At 32.7% G+C, this 21,993-nt stretch overlaps 1 protein-coding gene across 1 annotated transcript; it reads right to left on the minus strand.

Annotated features, from left to right (window-relative positions):
* Window positions 1-8,826: 8,826 nt before the first annotated feature.
* On the minus strand, window positions 8,827-13,316 carry LOC126713369 (G-box-binding factor 3-like). The gene is made up of 7 exons (XM_050413115.1): window positions 13,120-13,316; window positions 11,872-12,029; window positions 11,591-11,642; window positions 11,416-11,464; window positions 10,905-11,110; window positions 10,326-10,529; window positions 8,827-9,417 (listed from the first exon to the last, which is right to left on the minus strand). The coding sequence occupies exons 2-7, from the start codon at window positions 12,006-12,008 to the stop codon at window positions 9,286-9,288; spliced, it is 780 nt and encodes a 259-aa protein (XP_050269072.1). The 5' UTR covers window positions 12,009-12,029; window positions 13,120-13,316; the 3' UTR covers window positions 8,827-9,285.
* Between the last annotated feature and the right edge of the window lie 8,677 nt (window positions 13,317-21,993).

Genomic DNA, 21,993 nt, shown 5'->3' on the forward strand with positions numbered 1-21,993 from the left:
ACGACTAGCCATATGATACACTGGGTCATCTATATGCGGGTATTTATCAACACAGTCTCTATAACTATCCACAATACAACTTAAAAGGCGTATCTTTTTTTCTCTTTCAAATTGATATTCACATTTTTCGATCTGTCCAGCCAAGCAAAAATGAAATGCACTTTTCTCTGTATCAAGCTGAGAGGGATGATGAAAGGGGATTGGAAATGAAGAGAGATAGGAATGTGCAGAAACAAGGTCATTAGCATGTACTTTCACCATAATAAAAATAATAAGTTAATAACATATATCATCATTATCATAGGTTTTCTCATAAATTTCCTAACCAATGATGCTTTCCTATTTTAAAATTTTACCTATTTCAAAGTTAAATTCAGAAATATAAGTAGGAGTTAATGCATATGCTTATATATAGAATTGCATGGTGTGATACATTTAATAAAAAGATAATTTAATTTATTATTAAAATGTTTTTTTTTTCCCAAAGAAATGTGGTTTAAGAATTGTGACTTTTGAAAGTATAAAAAATAAGTAATGTCTTTTGGCTATGTTCACAAGGTTTCATTGTAGTTTTAATGACTTTTGGAAGTATCATAATAAGAATTGTGACATTACACAAGTATTCAAGAGTTGAGCATATTGGTAAGAATGTACCATCCAATGGTCATAATTTGTTAAATCAATGCATTTATTTTAAAGATTTTGAAAAATAATTTTGGTTTCAAATTATGATAAACAAGTTGTATAAGTTTAAATCTTGGTACTATTTGTTGATGAATATACAACATCTATGGTAAGGGTGGAATGATTTGGATACGCCTCCAAAAGACATCTACCCCTATATTATGCATTTGTCCAATAAATTTATGTTTTTGTGAATGAGTGACACAGCCAGGAATGTCATGAGGCTAATTCCAAAAAGGACGGGATCCAAAAAAAGGAGAGAATAGCTTGTAATAGGCTGAGCTTCCATCTTTGTACCTTGGCTAAGGCCTATTTATGAGTGAATCTTGTTCATTTCAATCGCGCTAGTTTTTAATCTTTCTGTCCGATCTTCCCACTGCAAATTATTTTCCCTTTTCTAACAAATTAGTTGTATTGATCTTGATCACCCGAGAAGCCCTTCTTTTTTGGTGTTTTTGGCTCCCCACATAAGTCATGGTCCTTTCATATTGATCGTAGGAATCTACCGAAGAGAATTTCCAAGTGCACCGTGTATACCGTGAGGCTAATTTATGTGTAAATTATTAAACCAATCGTATGTATTGGAAGCCTTTCCTACCTTTGATGATGCAGAATTTTCTATTTATCATTCTAGTGTTTTTTACGAAAAAGTTTATGCAAACATTATTTTAGAGCAGGAGACATATGAGGGAACAATAAGGATCCACAGTCACTCCCTCTTTAACATCATATTCACATACAGTTGCAAAATGAAAAACCAAAATTAAAAGGTTTAATTAATCAACAAAACATAAATATGTTGTAGACAAATTTGCTTGAGACACATTAGGAAATTGCAACTATACAAACTACTAATAAGTAAGCCAGTTAACCCCAACAAAAACATACCGGGTTCAACTAATTAGCTTATGAGTGTTACTCTACAAAAATTAGTGAAAGTCAATCTTCTCTGTTGTAGGAGATTGCACTGGTAGGGTTCCTCCATTTGTATTGATCCTTGAAATATAAAATTAAAGAGCATATTATATAACATTCTTAAATAAGCAAATTTTTTAGCAATTGTACCAAAGCCTATTATTACTTTATGAATAATCCATTATAGGGCATGCAAACGCTAAGTTGTTAAGTACCTCACTCCTTTCAAACTTTGCGAGGAGTTCGGCTTATTTACAAATTCAGCACTAAAATCACTTATGGTGTTTTAATAAACCACATCAGTGATACAAATCATTTTGCATCTAATGACAAATCTAAACTCATTTTCTTTTTCTTGGAAGAGGGAAGACCCCAATTGAACCAAATCAAAGCCGAATCTAACCACATCTCTTTTTCTTTTTCTTTTATTTATTTTTTTCATTCAACAAACAATTAAATCCAACAAAACCCAAACTGCCAGAACAAATTAGATGAAGACGAAGTGCTTATCAGGAAATTTAATAAATAAATGAATAAAGTGGAGTTGAAGAAGAACCATCAGGTGAGGTAGCTACGATCACCTAGCTTGGTCATTAATCCGTCTTGCAAGAGCATCAAACCATCAAGTTAATTAGGAGGAGAGAGTTGTGTTTACTTACTCATTACTAGTAATTTGGCTTGTGTAAGAGGATGTGTGAAATGGAAGGGGTTTGGGATGGGTGGGTGTGCCTTTTAAGTTGGATTGATATGGGCATAACTTGGGCTACACTTGATGGATTTTAGTGAGGTTTATTGCATCTTGTAGGAAATTATACAAGCTGTTTGATGAGTATTTATGCGTGTCAAGGGGATTTTTCATTTGGGAGAAATTAGGTTTTGAAAGTTCCAACGATAAGGAAAATGAAAATCTCTACTACATGAATGCAACACTGCAATCTCTTCCTCTACTTTTATAATTTAGACACAATTTTAATTATATTTGTGATACCCCTTGGATTACCTATTAAATACCCAAAACATCAAGTAATAATGTATATAAAAAGGTTTTTCATTACCCTATAACTATTAAAATTATCATTTACTAAATCAAAAATATATATTAAAGTCATTCTAAGGACACAATCAATTTGGAGTGGACAAGCGTATTAACCACAAAAAATATATTCAATTTATTTTTCTTCTTCCCCGTAACTATAAATATTTCAAAAACCATATGGGAATAAATAAAAATTCTTAAAGAAACAAAATTATGCACTAAGCATCCTTAGCTATTTAAAATTAATTAAATTAATCGAACAATTTCGATATTATAAATTCTAAGTGCTAGATTAGAGAAAATCAACTTGCCATTGAAAAATTTTAGTTAATCAAGCTTTCTTCCCAATGCAATATGTAAAAAAAAAAAAAAAAAAAAAAAATTATAATTTTCTCCGATATCATAAGTAGGAATAAAAAATTAAAAATATTTTTCTCAAATAAATGAATTTTAAGAATCATGAAATTTACTTATTTCCTAGAAAATAGATATATGAAACCAAGGGCATATAAGCACACCTAGATCATGCTAACCACTTAATTCACAACCTTATACCAATAAATAAATAAAATAAAAAAATCTTACAATATTAGTCCATCTAAAAATAGATTTTCATGTGTAAACAAGTATGGGTGTATTTTATATATATATATATATATATATTTCTTTAGAGAGGTCATAAACAAATTACCAAACCTAAAATTGGAGGAAGCTCTTGGATTCTTTGTGTAAACGACATTTTAGTAACCTCCAATATAATATTTAGGGGGGAAAATGATTGTAAATATTATTAAAATAATATATATATATATATATATATAAATATATATTTAATTTGTAGCTAAATAATGAATTTTATTGAATAGAAGAGTGAGGTCTGCCCAGCCATCATCCAACTCTACCTCCAAGATATGGGTAGAAAAATTGGAGATGGGAAGGGCCCCAAAACTAGGGCTATAAGTGAGCTGGACTTAAGTAATGAGTGTTCAAGTTTGACTCGACAATGAATGTAAAATGTTCAAGCTCCATTTGAACTTTAACCAAGCCTATAAACAATGGTGGCTTTAAGAATTTTTTTTCATGGGTGTCATTAAGAAACTTAAATTAAATAAAATTTAATAATAAAAAAAGAACTTGATTATAAGGAGTTATAGACACAAAAAAAAAAAAAAAAAAAAAAAAAAATTGCCAGTACATGAAATTTTACAATTTCCATTTATAAATTTTCATATTTTGAAATCGGTATATGATAGTTCATTATCAGTTGATGAATCTCAACTCATCTCTCCACTCTATCTGACTATCTCAGTACCTTTGACTTTAAGAGTAAAGAGTGACCACCGCACACCCTTGGTGCGTTGGTCACTCCACAAGTATAAGTGCTTGTGGGGCATGGAGGGCAAGGGCCGGGGTTCAAGTCTCTAGGAGGGAGCTTCACACACATATATACTTAGATTAGACTAAAGTAGAAATTCTATCTTGTATCAAAAAAGAGTAAAGAGTGAGTATTTGCTAGTTATGAGCAGTGTTATTAAACCTGGCCCGGCCCGACCCGGCGGGTTGGACCGGTGACCTAATGACCCGATACATAGATCAATCTGGGTGATCAATTGGATCAGAACAGTACATGAACCGGTCAAAACCAATGTAACCTGATGGGTTTTAAGCAACCCGTGTGATCCGGCTAGGTTTTATTAACCCACCCGGGTTTGTGAGTTGTGTAAAATTACATTAAGAGGTCCACTTTATTAACTCTTTTATTATTTAAATGTGTGATAATATGGTAATTTAAACAAGAGTTTGAGATTTTCCTTTTTATTTATTTAATATAAATAAGTTTGAGACATGTAACAAGATTTTATTTAGTAAAGACTTTGTTGCAATCTTATGACATTGGTTTATTTTCCTTGTGAATTTTATAGAATCTCTAATGTTATTGCTTATAAAACATTGATTTTGAATTATAATAGCGAGTTTAGTTTAGGCATATGCCTTTTTTTTTTTTTTTTTTTTTTTTTTTTTTAATTTACATATTCAACTTATGATTTCTCAAGCTTAATTTTATATATATTTAATTTTTAAAATTTTTTTATTTGACCCCTACAATTTGACTGATGACCCACTAGTTGAACCAGTGACCCAGCTCATAGACTAGGTCAACGTCCGGTTCGGGTTTAATAACTATGGTTATGAGTGTCTATCTCTTTATTATAAATAAATATATATATATATATATATATATGTATGTGTGTGTGTGTGTGTGTGTGTGTGCGCGCGCGCGCGCGTGCATGCGTGTGTAATATGTGCATTACTATTTGTGTGAATTGTGATGTGTGTGAATGTGTGCATGTCTATTATAAATATAATATAACCTTACATAATTTAATGCAGAGGTTTTGTTGTATGTGTGTATATTGTTATCATATTATAATAACTTTTTATTATAAAGTTAGTGATACAAGACAAAAAAAAAAAAGTATAGCTAGTGATTGTTCAAGTATTTGATTGGTATGATAGACACCTAGTATATTATTTATGTATGAATGGGTATGGCTGTGTGAGTTAATAATTAATACAGTGCAAGTGGGTTGAGTTTTACCATATAGTTTAAAATATTTTCATAAAAACAATGAAAAATATATAATGATAGTGGCATAAAAATAATAACATTATACAAACTTAACAAAATAAAATGAGAGAGAGAGGTTTGTGATTTTTGTTTTTATTTGGTGTTGATGCCCATTTTTGACAAAAGGGGCCCAATGGCAAAAGAAGCCCAACAATATGAAAAATATAGAAAAAAAAATAGTAAAATAAAGACCATTGAGTCAAAATGGCAGGAATAATGGTTAACAGGCCCACTAAAATAATAAGTGGCTTGATAGAAAGCAAACAAATCGAGGAAGCCCCAAGAAATGAAATAGTAGGCTCATGGGAATTGTAAGAGATATATAAAAAAAAAAAAAAGAAGTAAAAATGGGCCGTGGAAACCCAAAGAATTTAGCAAAAGCCCATGGGAATGAAGGAGGTAGGAAAGGATGAAACGGGTCAATGATGCCCAAAGAACGAAATGGGTTGAGGAAGCCCAAGGTACTGAATGGATTGGCCCAGCAGGAATGCTGGGTAGTAAAGACCAAAAGAAGGAATAAGTTAAGAAATTAACATGGCAAGTGCTTCAACTCATAAGCCCAGAGGTAACAATAACGCAAAAAGATAAGTGATATCACAGCAGGAGCAGTCAGGAACATCAGTCAGCCCATAGGCGTAGGATAAGAAGGGATATGGGTCGAGTTAAAGAAGAGAAAGCCCATACCCAAGCAATACCCAGCCCGAAGAAGGGATGGGATGCAAAGAATGAGAACCTAAAGACTCATTCACGCTGTAAGAGTTAAACAAGCACTAGAGCATGTAGTAGAATCAGACAAACCTGGAGGCAATGGCAAACGCATGAGAGCCAAAAAAGAAACAGACTCATATGAAAGTGGAGCACGCATACAAGGCTTAGGCACCACCTACCTATACCTATCCAATACAGGGGAGGTAGGCCATGGGTCAGATGTATGAGAGAGTGTGGTTTGGCGGTGGGAGAAAGGGGAGCCTATTTTGGGGTTACCACTCAAGCTGTTTTGAGGAAAATGTCCTGCTGAGATGACATTTCATTCAAAAGAGGTAAACATGAGCTAGAATCACTAGATGCAATCTATAGAGGTTGGTAAGGGAATGGTTTTACCCTTATCTGGATGGAAATGTCAAGGGGAGTAAGAGACAAAACAAAACCACTTTTGTCTGGAGATGAGGCATGGCATGGCCAACACAGTGTAGTAGTGGTGGTTGGGCAGTTGGCAGACCGGTGGGCAGTCTTGGAAGGACACCCATAAAAGGCCAAAAGCAGTTGAGGGGTAAAAATGGAAAATCTTGTCACGGTAGGCAGTATAAAAGGCCATAGACGTACACAGTGGAAAGGAGATAAAAAAAGGAAGAGAAAAAAATGGTAAACAAGGGATATAGAAAAACAGAGAGAAAGAAAGAAAATAGAGCAAAACAAAAAAGAAAGAAAGAATAGAGAAAACCCAAAGTAATGGAAGTATGAGTGATGGGAGTAAAAAACATGCATCAGTAGGCTACCCACTTCTCTCCCTCTCAATATCCCACTCTCTAATGAATCAAGAATCCAAGATTAAGCCATCTAGGTCATTTTTCCAAAGTGTGTAACTTCTATGGCAAGATTCCCCTCAGAGGTTACCCATATTGGAGATTAATTCCCTTTTGGACTTGAATCTACTAAAGAGCCAAGCCTATTCTTTTAGCAGACTAATCTTCCTTTTTCTCTTGTCTTGGTTGATTAATGGCTAACCTGACATATTGCTATTAATCTTTATTTGCTGTAATCACACTGTAACCACGTATTATTGTTCTTAGTAGAAGATGTCTTAGTTAAGAATATTTTAGTTATCCTGCTACATTGTTTTTCTTGCTATAACATTTTGTAACAGTCTTTCCTACCATGAGCACGTGACATGCTCAAGACTCCTGTTAGGGCGCATCATCACAAGAAGGGCCCAACTTGCGCACAAGCTGGCTTAAGGTGTGTTTTAGTTAGGCCAGTCTCGACTCTCCTACCCCAGAATCACAGGACTGTGGTACAGTAGGAGTAATCCAGCCCAAAACACAAAAAAGCCCACCACATTTGGTTTTGGTATAGGTTGATCTGTGTTGTTGTTTTGTTTTGGGATAGGTTGATTTGTGACTAAGGTGTGCAAAAATAGTTTTAATGGTAAATTAAAATTGTACCAATGTGTGTGTGTGTGTGTTTTCAAGTTAGAGGGTTCAAATGGAGTACATGTAGCTTTGATTATAAATGATGTTCGAGTTCAAGCTTATCAAAAATTCTAAAAGCTTGAGCTTGGCTTGATTCATTAGCCAAGTTGAGTTTGAAATCAATATTATGCTCAAACTCAAGCTATAGAAAGTTTTTGTACTTGAGATCCAACACAAATATTTTATCAAGCCTATATCAAATTTATTATCAAGCTTATTTGGTTTGGACAACTATTCCTAAATCCTAAACTTAAAGTCTTAATAAGATATGAGTTTCATTTTCATGCTCATATCAAGCTTATTATCAAGCCTATAAACGAGCTTAGGCTCAGCTTGTTTTTTTTTTTTATTGAGACTTATTAATGTTCACAAACATGTTCATGATTTTTTTTTTTTTTTTTTTTTTGATTGGGCATGACTCGTTTATTAAACAAGCTTAAAATTAAGGCTCAAGTTTGGTTTGTTTATAACAAACAAAGAAAAACGAGCTTTTGATCGAGTTAAACCTAAATTGTTTATGAACGATTTGGTTCATTTACAGTGCTACCAAAACCATTACAAAAAGGACCCAGTGGCCATGGACAACGCAATTGGCATTCTTTACAATATTAGAAAATGAGGAAAAATGAAAGGAATGAGACAGCTGGTTTATGTTGATGATGATGGAAGAAATGGCCCAATAAAGGGTGATTGCAATCAATTGACCTCATTGCCAAAATCAATTACCAGGTGTCAAAGGCCTTGTAACTAAATTGACACTTCTCCATATACAAAGTACTTGGAGGTCTAGGGAGAAAAGAGTTCGAGTTGCAAAGTTAGTAGCATGTTGTAATTATTTCTCAAAAAAAAAAAAAAAATTACCCAGTAAACCAAGAACATTCACTATGACAGGTAGTTTTAAAGATTTTTGTTGTTGTTGTTGTTGTTGTTGTTGTTGTTTTTTTTTTTTTTTTTTTTTTTAATTTATTTTATTTATTTATTTATTTTAATGAAAGAGCTACATATACAACTTTTTTATAACAGTTTAGTTAGCAAACTTAAAATAGTTCTCATTTAAACACACCACTTACATCACTTTTTTATCTAACATTAACAGATTCCTTATTTTTTCTAACAACAAATTGTTTTTTTTTTTAATCTATTGGCTAATATTCAGAACTTAATTTAAATGCTAATGTAGTATTTTAAATGCCAATTTTTTTTAATATTATTTTAATAGCTACATCGGCATTAAATGTGTCAACTATGCACTCCATTTGCCACATGGGCTATTTCCATTAGTGAAACAATTGTAGGGATCAAAACAAGAACGCTTTTTCAATTTTGGAGACTAAAAGCGGTAAAATTAAAAATTATGGACCAAAATGGAAATATGGTGAAAATGTAGAGACAAAAAATGCATTTATGCCTAAAGTATTCAATGGCTCTATATCTTAGTACTTCCATCTTTTCAATTACAATTCAAATGGCAATACCCCCCACCCCAAAACCCAAAAAAAAGAAAAAACTGCATCAAAAACCATATGCCAAAATGTCAAAAATTAAAGCAACCTGCATAAAATAGGCATTAGAAATCACCATTAGAGCTTTTGTCCCTCCTAGCTAAGTTGTTGCTTATATACTAGTTGCCTATTGTAAAAGTATATATCATTTCGAGTAAACTGGGCTTTCCATCTTTTGTGAAAACCACATAATTAACTAAAAATAACATATAGACTATATGCTGAATATCACACCAACTTCATGGTCATCCATCAGCAACAGCATCGGCTCTAGACCTGTTTCTAATAGATGATGCTTGGTTTCAGAGTCTTTTCAGGGGTTTCACATTCCTATTGCACATTCCCAGTCACAGAATGATTGTTGGGAATATTCTCAGAATTTTTTGGTTGGGCCAAAGCAGCTTCAATCTTAACAGAAATAATCTCTTCATGCTGCTCCACCTGTGTATTTTTTAGCTTATCCTGCAAAATCAAAGACGTGTAAGCTCCAGCTAAAAATGAATACAAAATCAGCCATGCTCAAGGGGGAAAATCTGAAAATATTCAAATACAGGTTTAGGATAACAGCAAACGTAAATTATGGAACATAGAACCGGATTCCCTGATTTCCCATGTTCAAATTAACCAAATAGCAAAGCAAGCAAACCAATCTAAACATATTCATTACTAAAGAAACATCCACATCCTCAATCGTAAATTTCTATGTCATTATCTTTGTTATCCTGTCAATCTAAATTGACTAAAATGCTGCTTCAGTGTAGTGATGTCTTGGTTAAACTCAGCAAATATGTCATTCCAATCAAAATAGAATTGTCTCTGTCAGCAACAGAAAACCCTGACATAGTAGAAATTAAGGCCCTTAGTCCACATATGAAGAAGATTTCTCACTTTTGGATGAAATATAACCATAGTTACCAAAACTCCAACATTATTTTTATTGGTAAGAAGCACAGGCACATAATGGATCTTGAACCCATGACCACATCCTCTACCATGTGCTTATAGGGGAAGGAGTCATTTAAGCAAAATTCATTGGTATACCAACCAACCATGCATCAAGAATTATAACTTCAACCAAGTCAATGGCTCAAGACTAGTGAGCCATATTTCGTTCAATTGAGTACAGGATTACCCTAGATCAGTCCACCCCCAACCACAGCCATGAACTGAAGTCACGCAACTATTGGTGCCAACTGATAGTTTGATCGTAGACATTATTATTTATTACCTCATAGAATCCAAGCATTAATGAATAAGTAAACATAAATACCAAGTACCAAAAACTGTGGCAAGTTGGCACAAAGTAACAAGTTTCTTAAAATCAAAGTGCAAGCACTTGAGAAAGAAACGTACAGACTTTATGAGATTACCATTAATGCAGCATTTTCAATCCTTATTTTTTCAGAATCCTCTTTCAGCTGATCCAATTCAAATTTAAGGGCTGTATTCTCCACATTCAAGGATTCATATCTCCTCATAAGTTCATCCACTTCAGCCTGCTTCTTCAACCTAGATTTCCTTGCAGATTCTCTGTTAGCCTGTTTTCGTCTCTCCCGTTTCAGCTGCCTTTCATTCTGAGGGGAAAAAATTCAGAATGAACAGTGAGAATTTACAAGAACACTTCTTTCCATTCTCTTAAAGTTGTCTCACATTCCAATTCAGATAAAACTCAAACTCAACAATAGAACAATGATTAAGCAAAAGCTTACACCACCCCCCCCAAAACAAAAAAACACCTCAAGGTTAAATTGATCCTGTCTCAGCTAACTCTGACTTACAAAATTTGGGAAAATCTTTCATCAACCCCATAAATCATAATTCAGAATAGTAAATGAGTTTAATTTCTAAACAAACAAGTACAAAAAGAATTTTAATGCTTATCTTATTAGCGTACATATCGAAGTAGAAAGACATAAAATTTGAGCCCAGAGGTAGAGATATTTCTGTACCAGGATGAAACCTTCAAAAGCCAACCCTGCACCAGCTGAGGAAACAACAGACACAGCACTAGGTTCTATTATCTCATTCGGTAATCCAATGGAGAATTCTGCAACTTTAGCAGGGGCAGGAGCATCCTCAGACACTGTAGCGGTTCTTCCATTTCCTTTCTCTTCACTTGAAGGACCAACCTGAGTATCGACTTTCTTGTTGTCGTCTGTTGCCCAGACAATTTAAATAATAAATTAGTTAGTATTGAATGATTTCGAATTACTTAAGACCAGTAATAGGACTCATCAGTCTTTAAGCCAACCAGAAACTATGAGATATACCATGACCTTTTTGAATCAAAATTGGTAGAAAAAAAGGGGGAGGAGAATTAAGTTGAACATTTCATTTAAAAATGGATGCCACAAGAGGCATTAATCCCTTTCAAACGAAACTTGCCTCTCTAGTCAAAGGATAAACCATATTTAAACTGTGAGCAAAGAGTATAACCCATCTCTTAAAACTTATTATTACCAGTAGATAGCACTCTCTCAGAACCATTAATCCTCTGAGCTTGGCATGCCTATTAAAAAAAAAAATCTAAATTATTTGAAGATCATAGTTTGATGTTGTGTATTCATCAAAATAAAGGATATAAAGGGGAGAGAGAGATGAACAAATAAGCAGATTTAGGAAATGGAATCCTTACTCCAGTGTTTCCAGCATTTTCATCTTCTGAACCATCTGTTCCATGTACCAAACTGCAATCAATCAAAAAAAATTGAGTTTACTTCATTTACACTTAATCAAATGATGGATGCTGCTGAATGGAGGACAACCTCAGCCTGTGCAGAAAGAGCACACAAAAGCAGAGAGGTTATCATCACCTTCTTGAGCTTACTAGGTTTGCTAACACCCCCCACCCCCCGTCCCCCCAAAAATAAATAAACATATAAAGGCAAAGAAAGATTCCAAAGGTAGTCCATCAACCTCTGCGATGCCTCATGGATTAAGCCTCCAGCATCACCTGCAACGATATCAGTTCCAAATGATACTTCAAGTCCATCCAATCTTTTTAACTTCTTTTTTAAGCTTTGATCCAAATTGTCTGATGACTTGAAAGGCATTTCTGCGATTGGAGTTGCCACCTGCACCTTAGTGACAGTTTGTTAAGATTCACTTTCTATTCACAACTAACATGTGTAGTATAACAAAGTGCTTTCTTTAACCCCCACCCTTCCTCCTAGGTGAAAATGCTACTTTTTTATACAAATAAATAAACTATTAAAACACACACACATATGCTTTCAACATTGCCCAGTTATATTGACATCAATAAAGGAGGCAGGCAAAATTTTAAAATCAACTCTTCCATTATATTTCAAACATGATAAAAACCCAAAATGGAAATAAACAAAATGTTCATGTTTTGGGAATTTTTAATGACAAGGAACAGTTGTCATTTATAGTGTAAACAAAACAAGGAAAAAGACAAATCAGTATTTAGATTGTCAGAGTTCAACCATGGACAACCCCTTTTTTCCCCTCTTGATTCTTAAGCCAGAAAATCCAGACCCCGGTCAGCTAAAGTAATAACTTCATCCTTTATGATGGTTCGGACACTTTGAATTTCGTTGGACCAATCGAGATGAACCTCATGAATAATTCTTAGGGATTGATTCAGGCCTATTTACCCAAACATATTAGAAGACAAGTATTATGCAACAGTAAACAAAATAAAACACGTTCAAGTGATTACCAAACTCCAATTTGCAAACTTAGTATTCATATATGATTCAAAATTTACAAGATTTAGATTGCTTCTGATGTACGCATGTAATTTTCTATTAATAATAAATATATTTCTAACCTTTTATCAAGAATTTTTTTTATTATTTAAAATTTACAAGATTTACACATTTTACACCAAACCCAACATTTTTTTTTCTATTTTTTATTTAAATTAGTAAATTACACACGCAGCCTATTCGTTTCAGTCCAGACCAAAATAATGAGCAAAATCAAACCCTTTTCATCTCATCAATTTCTTTTCACTGTTCTCAAATAATTCAAATTTTTTTTTTTAGGAGGAGCATTAATTAATTAATAAATTAACAAATTTTTCATAACAAAGTACCATTTTTTAGAGGCTATTCGATAATTGAACATACCAAACCGATATATATATATATATGTATAATCTATGGGAAAAAAAAAAAAAAGGAAAAGAAAACATACCGGAAAGGTTGAAAGTTAAAATACGAATAGCAGGGAAAACTGGAAGAGAGAGAGAGAAAGGTAAACCTAGGTAGGTTTGTTGTTGATTTGTAATGGAATTGATGGGAATTGGAGGGAAAGGGTTTTGATGAGAGAGAGAGAGAGAGAGAAAGGGACAGGTCACGCGGGGTGCATGTGGAATGAATCTGGATCTGGAGCTGGATGGATGGTATGTCTGTACTCTCTGTATGTGTGATTATCTCTGAATATTTTGTGAGTTTTTTTTTTATGTGGGACCGGTCACCGGTGCTTTATTTATTTATTTTTTTTGAGAAAGTGTCACCGGTATTTCTTGTTTCTTGTTATGGGATTATTTTATTTTAATTTTATAGTACTAAAAAAATTGAACTTTTATTTAAGGATGTTTTTACAATATTTTCGTAACAAATTTTAGATGTCAAGTTTTTACTGGCTGTTAATAGTAGCCAAAAAAATAATTTGGCTAAGGTTTGTTATTTAAGCATTATAAAAATGCTATGGATGTAGCACTTATCTTATTTTCATTTTTTTTTTTGTAGAATTTATCTTATTTTCATTTTCAATTTCTTTTCATCCTTAAACTTTGTAAATAGTTTTTTTTTAATTATTTTATTCTTTTCAATAATTTAAAGACAAAAAAAAAAAATCAATAGTTTAAGAATGAAAGAAAAACACACATTTTAAAGTTTAAGGATGAAAAACAAATTTTTAGTCAAGTTTAAGGACCAAAATAGTATTTTACCCATTTTATATTAATCTTTTATGTTTGATTTCGTATTCGGTCTTGTTGTTCATTTATGTTTGTACTTAGTAGTCAAAATTCTGGAACATCTGACATTATATGGGTGACGTATCTTAATGGATGACACTTATATGGCACTTAACGGTCTAATTACTAATAGAAATGGATGACAAGACTAATTTGAAGACAAAATCAAATATGAAAAGTTAAAATGAAAATTTTGAAATGCAAAAGATCAAAATAAAGATAATTCCAAATTTTAAGAGTCAAAATTGTAATTTTGTCTTTTTAAAAGTTGGAGAAGAAAGTGCACTATGTGCCCTTAGACACGACAAAATCGAATCCTAACTCGATAGCTCGTTCGAACCCTAATGAAAAAATAGTAATATATGGGTAATATAATTAGTAACCCATTTTAGTTCAATACACGACCCAACCTAACTCGTTCATCAAGTCTTTATTATGAAATTTTAAAATTAATTTTTAATTGGCTCATTTTCAATTTATATTTTTGTATGCTAAAGTTATATTAATTTTTTTTATATAATAGATGAAAATACTAATGATATTATTGGTTGATGAATAGTAATCCTCAAATATAAATGTTTTCAATGTTAGATCTATTGCTAACATTAAGTAGCTTTTTCATGTGTTTAGTATAAATTTTCTTCATAATTATTTACTTTTTTTTTTAATGTACCTATGGCTACATGTTAAATTTTATTCATAAAACTGTATATATCGTATGAGTTTTACTGTTTTAGATTAGGTTTTTTTTTTTTTTTTTTTTTAAATTTTTTTAGCCCTTCAACTTTTTAACTTATTTACTTGTGTGCAACTTTTAATTTCTTTTTTTTAAGTATAACTATAATTTTGCCAATTTACAACATTAAACAAATAAGATTTTAGAAAAATGCTAATCCAAAAGCACACTCACTTTATAGGCAATTTCACTTTATTCTATGGTTCATATATAACATTTATACGCATTTTCTATTCTTCTTTTGTGGAATTATTAGACTACTAGATTATTAGAATTAATTATCAAACTATAAACTTAAGGATTTAAATATAATTCAACTTTTATCTTTGGTTTTTTTTTTTTTTTTTTTTTGATAGAAAGCAAAAAACGATGTTGCAAACTATGTTTATGTAAAAAATTACGGGTAGTTTCAGGTTGAACCGACATGCCAAAGACCAGCTAAGGTCCTAGAAAATAGAAATAGAAATCCATTTTACTCCAATTAATTTTTGACATGAACTCAATCGGGCCATACCCGAACCCGATCATCTAATTCATTTTGCCAAGTCTATATACGGTGTGCACCACACTCTTTCTTTGGGCCCCCATGAATTTTATGTATTAAAACGTCACTATTGATTTTTATAATTTATTAAAATGTTAAGTTTTGAGTGGTGTAATATTACAATCTAACTACTCATATTAAAATCACTTCTACTGTATGGGTGTCAAATGGGTAGGTTTGGAGTGGGCATATATGGATTGTGTATATAAAACTCATTTACTCATTAAAACTCATTTATCCATTAAAACTCATTTAACTAATTACTTCTAACCCAAATCCAACTCAACCCAATTATTATGGGTCAACCTCAACTCACCCAATTACTCAATTATCAAAATTACCAAAATACCACTAATGTGAAAATGACCAAAGTACTCTAAAATCTTCAAAAATGACCAAAATACCATAATAGAAAGGAATTTAAGAAATTAGAAACTGACAAAAAAAATTCCATATTAGAGAAAAAAAAAAAAATGAGGGGTTAAAAAATTTTCCTAGTTTTTCTTGCACTTTCTTGGTAGCCAAACATAGCAACCAAAAAAATTCTTCGTGGAGTTTTAACCTAGAAAAATCCAAACCCATAATCAGTTTGTTAAGGCCTTTAACCAAACCTAGACTAAAAATCCCTTAACCATAAAAAATAATAATAATAAAAAAATCCCAAAACCCCTCAACACTTTTCACAAAAATCAAGATTCAGAACTACTGAGAAAACCACAAAATCTAAACCAGTACCCCAGCCACCATTGTTGAACCAATTTTTTTTTCCTCAAATCTGCAAATTTTTATATCTCACAAACTCAAAACACAAGAAAGAAAGATCTAGATTACAGTTACACAAATAAATACATCCCAAGGAAAAAAAAAAGGATCAAAGCCGAGCTGCTCCTCAAGTTGTGCCTGAGATTGAGCTATTACTGTTGTGCTTGAAAATGATGTCAATCTCTTTAGGATCATCATCGCCAGACTGATCTCAAGGGCTCGAGCTTTCATTGAAAATCTCTCAATGAAACTGCTAGGTTTCCAACTAAAACTTGATTGGAGGCCAAGAAAATAGGGGAAAATGAGAAAACCCTTATGAAACCCTGAAATGTCTAAGGGCTGGGTTTTTTTTTTTTTTTTTTTTTTTTGAAAGGTTGGGTTGAATTTGGGTATCTTGTTTTTGGGTTAAATGGGCTTCAATAAGTTTTTAGTTAAAACCCAATAATCACTGGGTTTAATTGGGTTGATGTCCATTTAACCCAATTAATAATTGGGTGGGCAAATAGGTTTGGGCGGATAAATAGGTTTGGGCTTACTTTGCCATCCCTACTTCTACAGTAAAACAATCATTGCAAATCATCTTAAGAGTTGTGAAAAAAATTGTTTAATTAAATTCTTTACATGTGTGTTTGCGCTTGTGCATGTGAATGGATTAACTTCGTTGAGAGTTAAGATTATTTCACTATTGACAATGCAGTCAATCACTAGGTAGACTTCAATCCACGAATACCTACCAAGAAATAGGGAAAATTTATACTAAACTCATTACTCATGGAAGAGCTAATTGGATTTTACCATTTCATCAATAATTAAATAGATACAAAATCCAATTTTTAGGTGTCCTTAGGGTATTTATTAATGGACCATTTTAGAAAAAATTTGATACCATTTTTATGGAAAATATAAAAAGTTTTCAAAAAAATCAATTACATTTTTCTTTTTTGGTAAAAAAATTCTAAAATTATTTCTTAAATCAATGCTTTTAGTGCATCCTTTAAATTTTTCCATAGTCAATATTAGTATAAAATACATGGTTATCTTCCTTTCTCTCTCTTCTTCTTCTTCTTCTTCTTCTTCTTCCCCCCCCCCCCTCCCAATTTTTGGCTAGGTGGTAAAAGAGCCCAACAAAACCAATCCCAAAATTTTTGGGGCTAAATGACCGAGGAAGCCCAACAAAATCAAAATCTACACACCCAGAAAATAATTGATAGTTGCCTAATGGTAATTGTAGTTAGCTTATGATGTAGTTCTCTTGTGAAGGCTTTTGGCACTTTCATCAGGAAGTTAATTAAGTTTTGAATGGTCAAGAGTCATGTTGGTTCAATAACATTATCTAGTTCATTTCATGTATATAACTTGGGTTTCAATCCCCATTCTTCACTAGTTGTAAGAAAAGCAAAATTCAAGTTATGGATGCAAAAAATAAGGTTGGGGTGCCATAAATTGATTGCATGATTCTGTGGAAACTCATGCATGCGCATATACAAACACATTTTTTTAGACCTCATATTCCATTAACATCCTAATATTTAAAAAATCCCCATAATGTGTTAAATTTCTAGACTTTTGAATTTTAATAACAAAATGAATTGGTTAAAAATGGGAAAAATACTTTGCAAGAATGATAACAAAGGAAAAAAGGAAAAGGAAATATATACTTCATATATTGTAAGACTCATCTTCTAGGACCAGTTTGGATGGAGGGGAAGTAGACTAAAGTTGACCAGAGCTCGAAGAATAGCTTAGCAACATTAAACAAGAAAGAAGAAACGGTTTCGCTCCTTTCGGAGACAAACATTTCAAGCATAAAAGCGATGCCGTTCCAACTCAGGTTTCAGGTAAACGGTGTTGTTATACATAGACTTATAAATCATCAGACTCATGAGTCATGAGATAAAAGAAACGGTGTTGTTTCTCTTTAATCCAAGATGTGATGTTTATGTAACGGAATCAGTTAGTCCGAGTGGAAGGGAACCATGCACGTGATGACTGATGAGTTGTTAGTTTGTTAGATTTTAGCCCTTAGTACGGTTATCATATCAAGCTCTGTTCCTATATATGTGAAGTAGTAAAACAAATTTGTAAAATCATTAACTTAAGCAAGATTTGTAAAATCACATTTTCTCTTTCAATAAAATTCTCTCTAGAAATTTAGGGGTGTTTGGTTTGTGTTTTCAAACAACTATTTTCAGTTTTTAAACAACATTACACATATTTTTACACACTTTTTCATCCACACATATTTCCACAAATATTTTCAAACAACAATTTTCAGTTTTTAAACACATATACCAAACGGGCCTTAGCTTTTCTTCAATCATTTCATGAATCTAGATCTGATGTGAGAAGGGTCATCCCTCATAATATGTACCATACCTTTTTTTTTTTGATAGGTGTACCACACTAATTGTTTCAATAATATGTACCCTTTCACCCTGCTTACTAATGAGCATATTATCTTATGCAAATCACCTCAGTTGCAATGAGACACTTTAATGGGATTTTTTGGGCATTTAACATTATTTTTGGAACATTTAGTTAGTTATCAAGTTTGCAAAACTATTTAGTGAACTAGCATCTCGAAACTAGAGTTTAATGATGGAACTCAAGTCTTTAAAACTTAAGTTGCAAGTGATGGTAATCTGATGTGGAAGAAAAAATCCACATGAATTCCTACCGTTGGATAGGGTTGTACTTCTTTAGATCTTCTCCTTCTTCTTCTTGTTCGCTCTATAGAACTCAAGTCTGAGATACTCAAGTTCCACGTTAAATTATTCCATGTTAGCTGTGTGTCAGCACAAGAACTTGAGTCTTAAAGGCTTGAGTTTGTCACTAAACTTGAGTTTGAGATACTCAAGATGCTAGTTTACAAAATAGTTTCAAAAACTTGACAACTAATGAAATTGTTAAAAAATTGATACTAAATGCGAAAAAAAAAACCCCACTTTGTTACTCAGTTGCTCTCCATTGTTTCCCTTTATTTGGTGCAAAATCATTGTGTGCATATGTTCAGGGTGACTTTGTGCATGCAAGCATGAATTTCTCAGAGAGAGAGAGAGAGAGAGAGAGAGAGCTTAGAACCCGCCTACCAGGAGAAGTAGCAAAACTTTCATTCATCAATGTACTTCACATCAATCCCAATAAACCATCATCAACTAAAATCAAAGAAAGATGTTAATTCAATCTTGCCATGTGTGTCTATTACCATAAAAGAGGGCTAAAATACATGCTTATCCATATGAACTGCGCCAACGCTCTTGACATGAGATACTGCCCCCCTAAAGCATTTCAAAATTATTTGTAACATACAAGAAATAAGGAGCGCTGCATAGCCTGCATGAATGCTTGTTGGAATTATTGCACAAATAATTTACTTTTGTGATTTTGTGAACAAGATAAAAAATCAATATTAATACACAAATCTATGTGTGAATGTACAAGAAAAAATAGAGTAAAACTTACATAGCAAATGAATGTAGAATGATTGATACAGAACTGATCAAGAACAGTGTTTGACACTATGTCTTTAAGACATATTTCACCCCTCACACTATTTATTCAGTGATGTTTTAAGTCTCCTAGACGTCTGCCTCTCAAGATACAATGATCAACAACACGTAGAAAAAGGACTTCAATCTCCGTGCACAATGAATAGATCTCTCTCTCTTTCTCTCTCTCTCTCTCTCTCTCTCTCTGTGAAGACTCTTATGAATGAATGAAAAAACTAAGTTTCTACACTCATTCAAAATAGGTGCAATTGTGAATAAACACATTGTTACATAATCGCATTAGTTCATAAAATGTGCAATAGTGAATAGACATATTATTACACACTCGTACCGGTTTAGAAAATGTGCAATAGTAAATAGACATATTGTTCCAAACTCGCACTAGTTCAGAAAAGGTGCAATAGTCAATAGACACATTGGTTTAGAATTAAGTACAGTTCGCACAAACAAACATTGAAATAAGTCTAACCCATTTGAGCCAGCATTTATGGAATCAATTTCTCATTCACACCTTAATTGAACAAAATAATTTAGTTCAATTATTTTGTAGTTTTTATTAAAAAAATAGAGGGTAAATTACTCATTTGGTCCCTAACCTTTACGCTATATGTTAATTCAGTCCCTATTGTTTCGAATGCGTTAATTTAGTCCCCAACCTTTTGGCATTGGGTCAAAATGATCCCTGCCGTTAAGTGATAGATGAAAAATATTGACATGGCTAACGATTAAAATAAAATATTATTTTTATGCCATATAGATTGCCATATAAATAGATTGCCACATATACTGCCACATCAACATAAAATATTCTCTCTCCTTTTCCCTTTCCCTTTCCATCTCTTCGGTGTCTCTGAAACTTAGGCCAATACACACCTAGCACCCACCCAACCAAATCCCTCTCTCTCTCTCTCTCTCTCTCTCTCTCTCTCTCTCTCTCTCTCTCTCTCAATCCCAACTTCTCACCCCACCCATCAAATCCAAAAGTCCCCATAGCAAATTGATCCAAGAAAAACCAAACTATGTATTGGCCTTACACGAGTTTAACTCCATTAACTTCCATAACCTATCATTGAACTTGCAACTCTCCTATGATCCTATCCTTCTTTGTACTTGTATTATTTTGCCAAATTTGATTATTTTTCTAAGGAAATTAATGATGTTTGGTTCAACCTACAGTGGATGGTTCTTCGATAGCTTGGACCTTTTATCTTTTCTTAAAGAATTGAATGAGTTGTCAATTAAATGTTTTTTTAGCAAACTCCAGTGGTCAGTGAAAACATCATAACTCAGTAATTAAATAACAAGGTTATCATTGAACATAAATGAAAATTACAAAAGAAGGATGAACTGTACATATCACCAAATCAAAGCTCGTATTTTTTATGGCATTTGGAGAGGGCTTCATGTGCAAAGTTGCAACAAGTTCTATGGGTCCAAAAATGATTGAAAAATTTTGCTATCCACAGTCCACACACTCTTAGATTTATTACTCAATAATTATTGGCTTGGAATACTTAACATCAGTCAATAAAAAATTCTAGTTTTCTACTCAGTATCAGCTTGTTACTCAAGAATAACAAGTACTTTTTTCCCTTTGTGTTTGGTTTATGAAAAAGTAGTGGAAAAGATAGGGAAAATTGGTTGGGTGGGTATCGGGTGCATGTGTAACTGTGTATTGGCCTAGGTACAGAGAGTCATAGATGCCAAAGGGAGAGAGAGGGAGAGGGAGAGGAAAAGAGAGAGGGAGAGTTAATTTGGGGAGAGGAGATGGAGATAAGTTTGGATGGTAGGATCTCTTAGTTTTAATTTGGGTTTTTTTTAATATGATGTGGCGGTCCAATTAGTAGTTGATATAGCATGGGGAAAAAAATTTTATTGTTTTGTTTGACATGTCAACTTTTTTTATCCTCAATCAACTACCAATTTATTTACTTGTATTAGATTCTTACATGTTGGTAGAAATGGAAATTCTGTAGCTCATAACCTAGCTAGATATGTACGTCATATCACTGGTTTTTCGGTCTAGATGGAGGATGTTTCATTCCAAACTCTTGCAGCATATAACGCTGATTTACCTATTTCTTAATAATATTCAAAATTTTCTTTCTCAAAAAAAAAAAAAAAAAACTTTTCTATCCAAAAGATAACGGCAGGAACTAAATTGACTCAGCACTGAAAATGTTAGGGACCAAATTGTCCCAATTAAAAGGTTAGAGACTAAATTGAAACATGGTGTAAAGGATATGGACCAACTTTGTAATTTACCCAAAAATAAAATTAAAAATAGTTACTGTAAGAGCGCATTTTGGATCCTTGGCCCAAGGTATGATTGGATCCAAGTCCAATAAGCCAAATACAATGAATTTGTAAAGAGTGGGTTGGAAAACTAGACTCTAATGAATGACTTAATAGTTAGAATGCATTTTAAAAGATAATCAAACAGAAATGGACTGGATTTATCTAAGTAAATTTGTCCTCGGCACAATCCGAGGAGGTATATTCTAGTATATATTGATTGAAAATGTTTGTAGATATG

This window comes from Quercus robur, chromosome 2 (assembly GCF_932294415.1).
Source record: "Quercus robur chromosome 2, dhQueRobu3.1, whole genome shotgun sequence".
NCBI lineage: Eukaryota > Viridiplantae > Streptophyta > Magnoliopsida > Fagales > Fagaceae > Quercus > Quercus robur.

Bases quoted from the DNA above. Each gene is read 5' to 3' on its own strand.
- LOC126713369 (XM_050413115.1), bottom strand. From the start codon at position 12,008: ATGCCTTTCAAGTCATCAGACAATTTGGATCAAAGCTTAAAAAAGAAG. The intron at 11,643-11,871 runs GTTGATGGACTA...GATTGATTGCAG, and splicing joins ATCCATGAGGCATCGCAGAG to TTTGGTACATGGAACAGATG. The intron at 10,530-10,904 runs GTACAGAAATAT...TTTTCCCCTCAG, and splicing joins CTTTTGAAGGTTTCATCCTG to AATGAAAGGCAGCTGAAACG.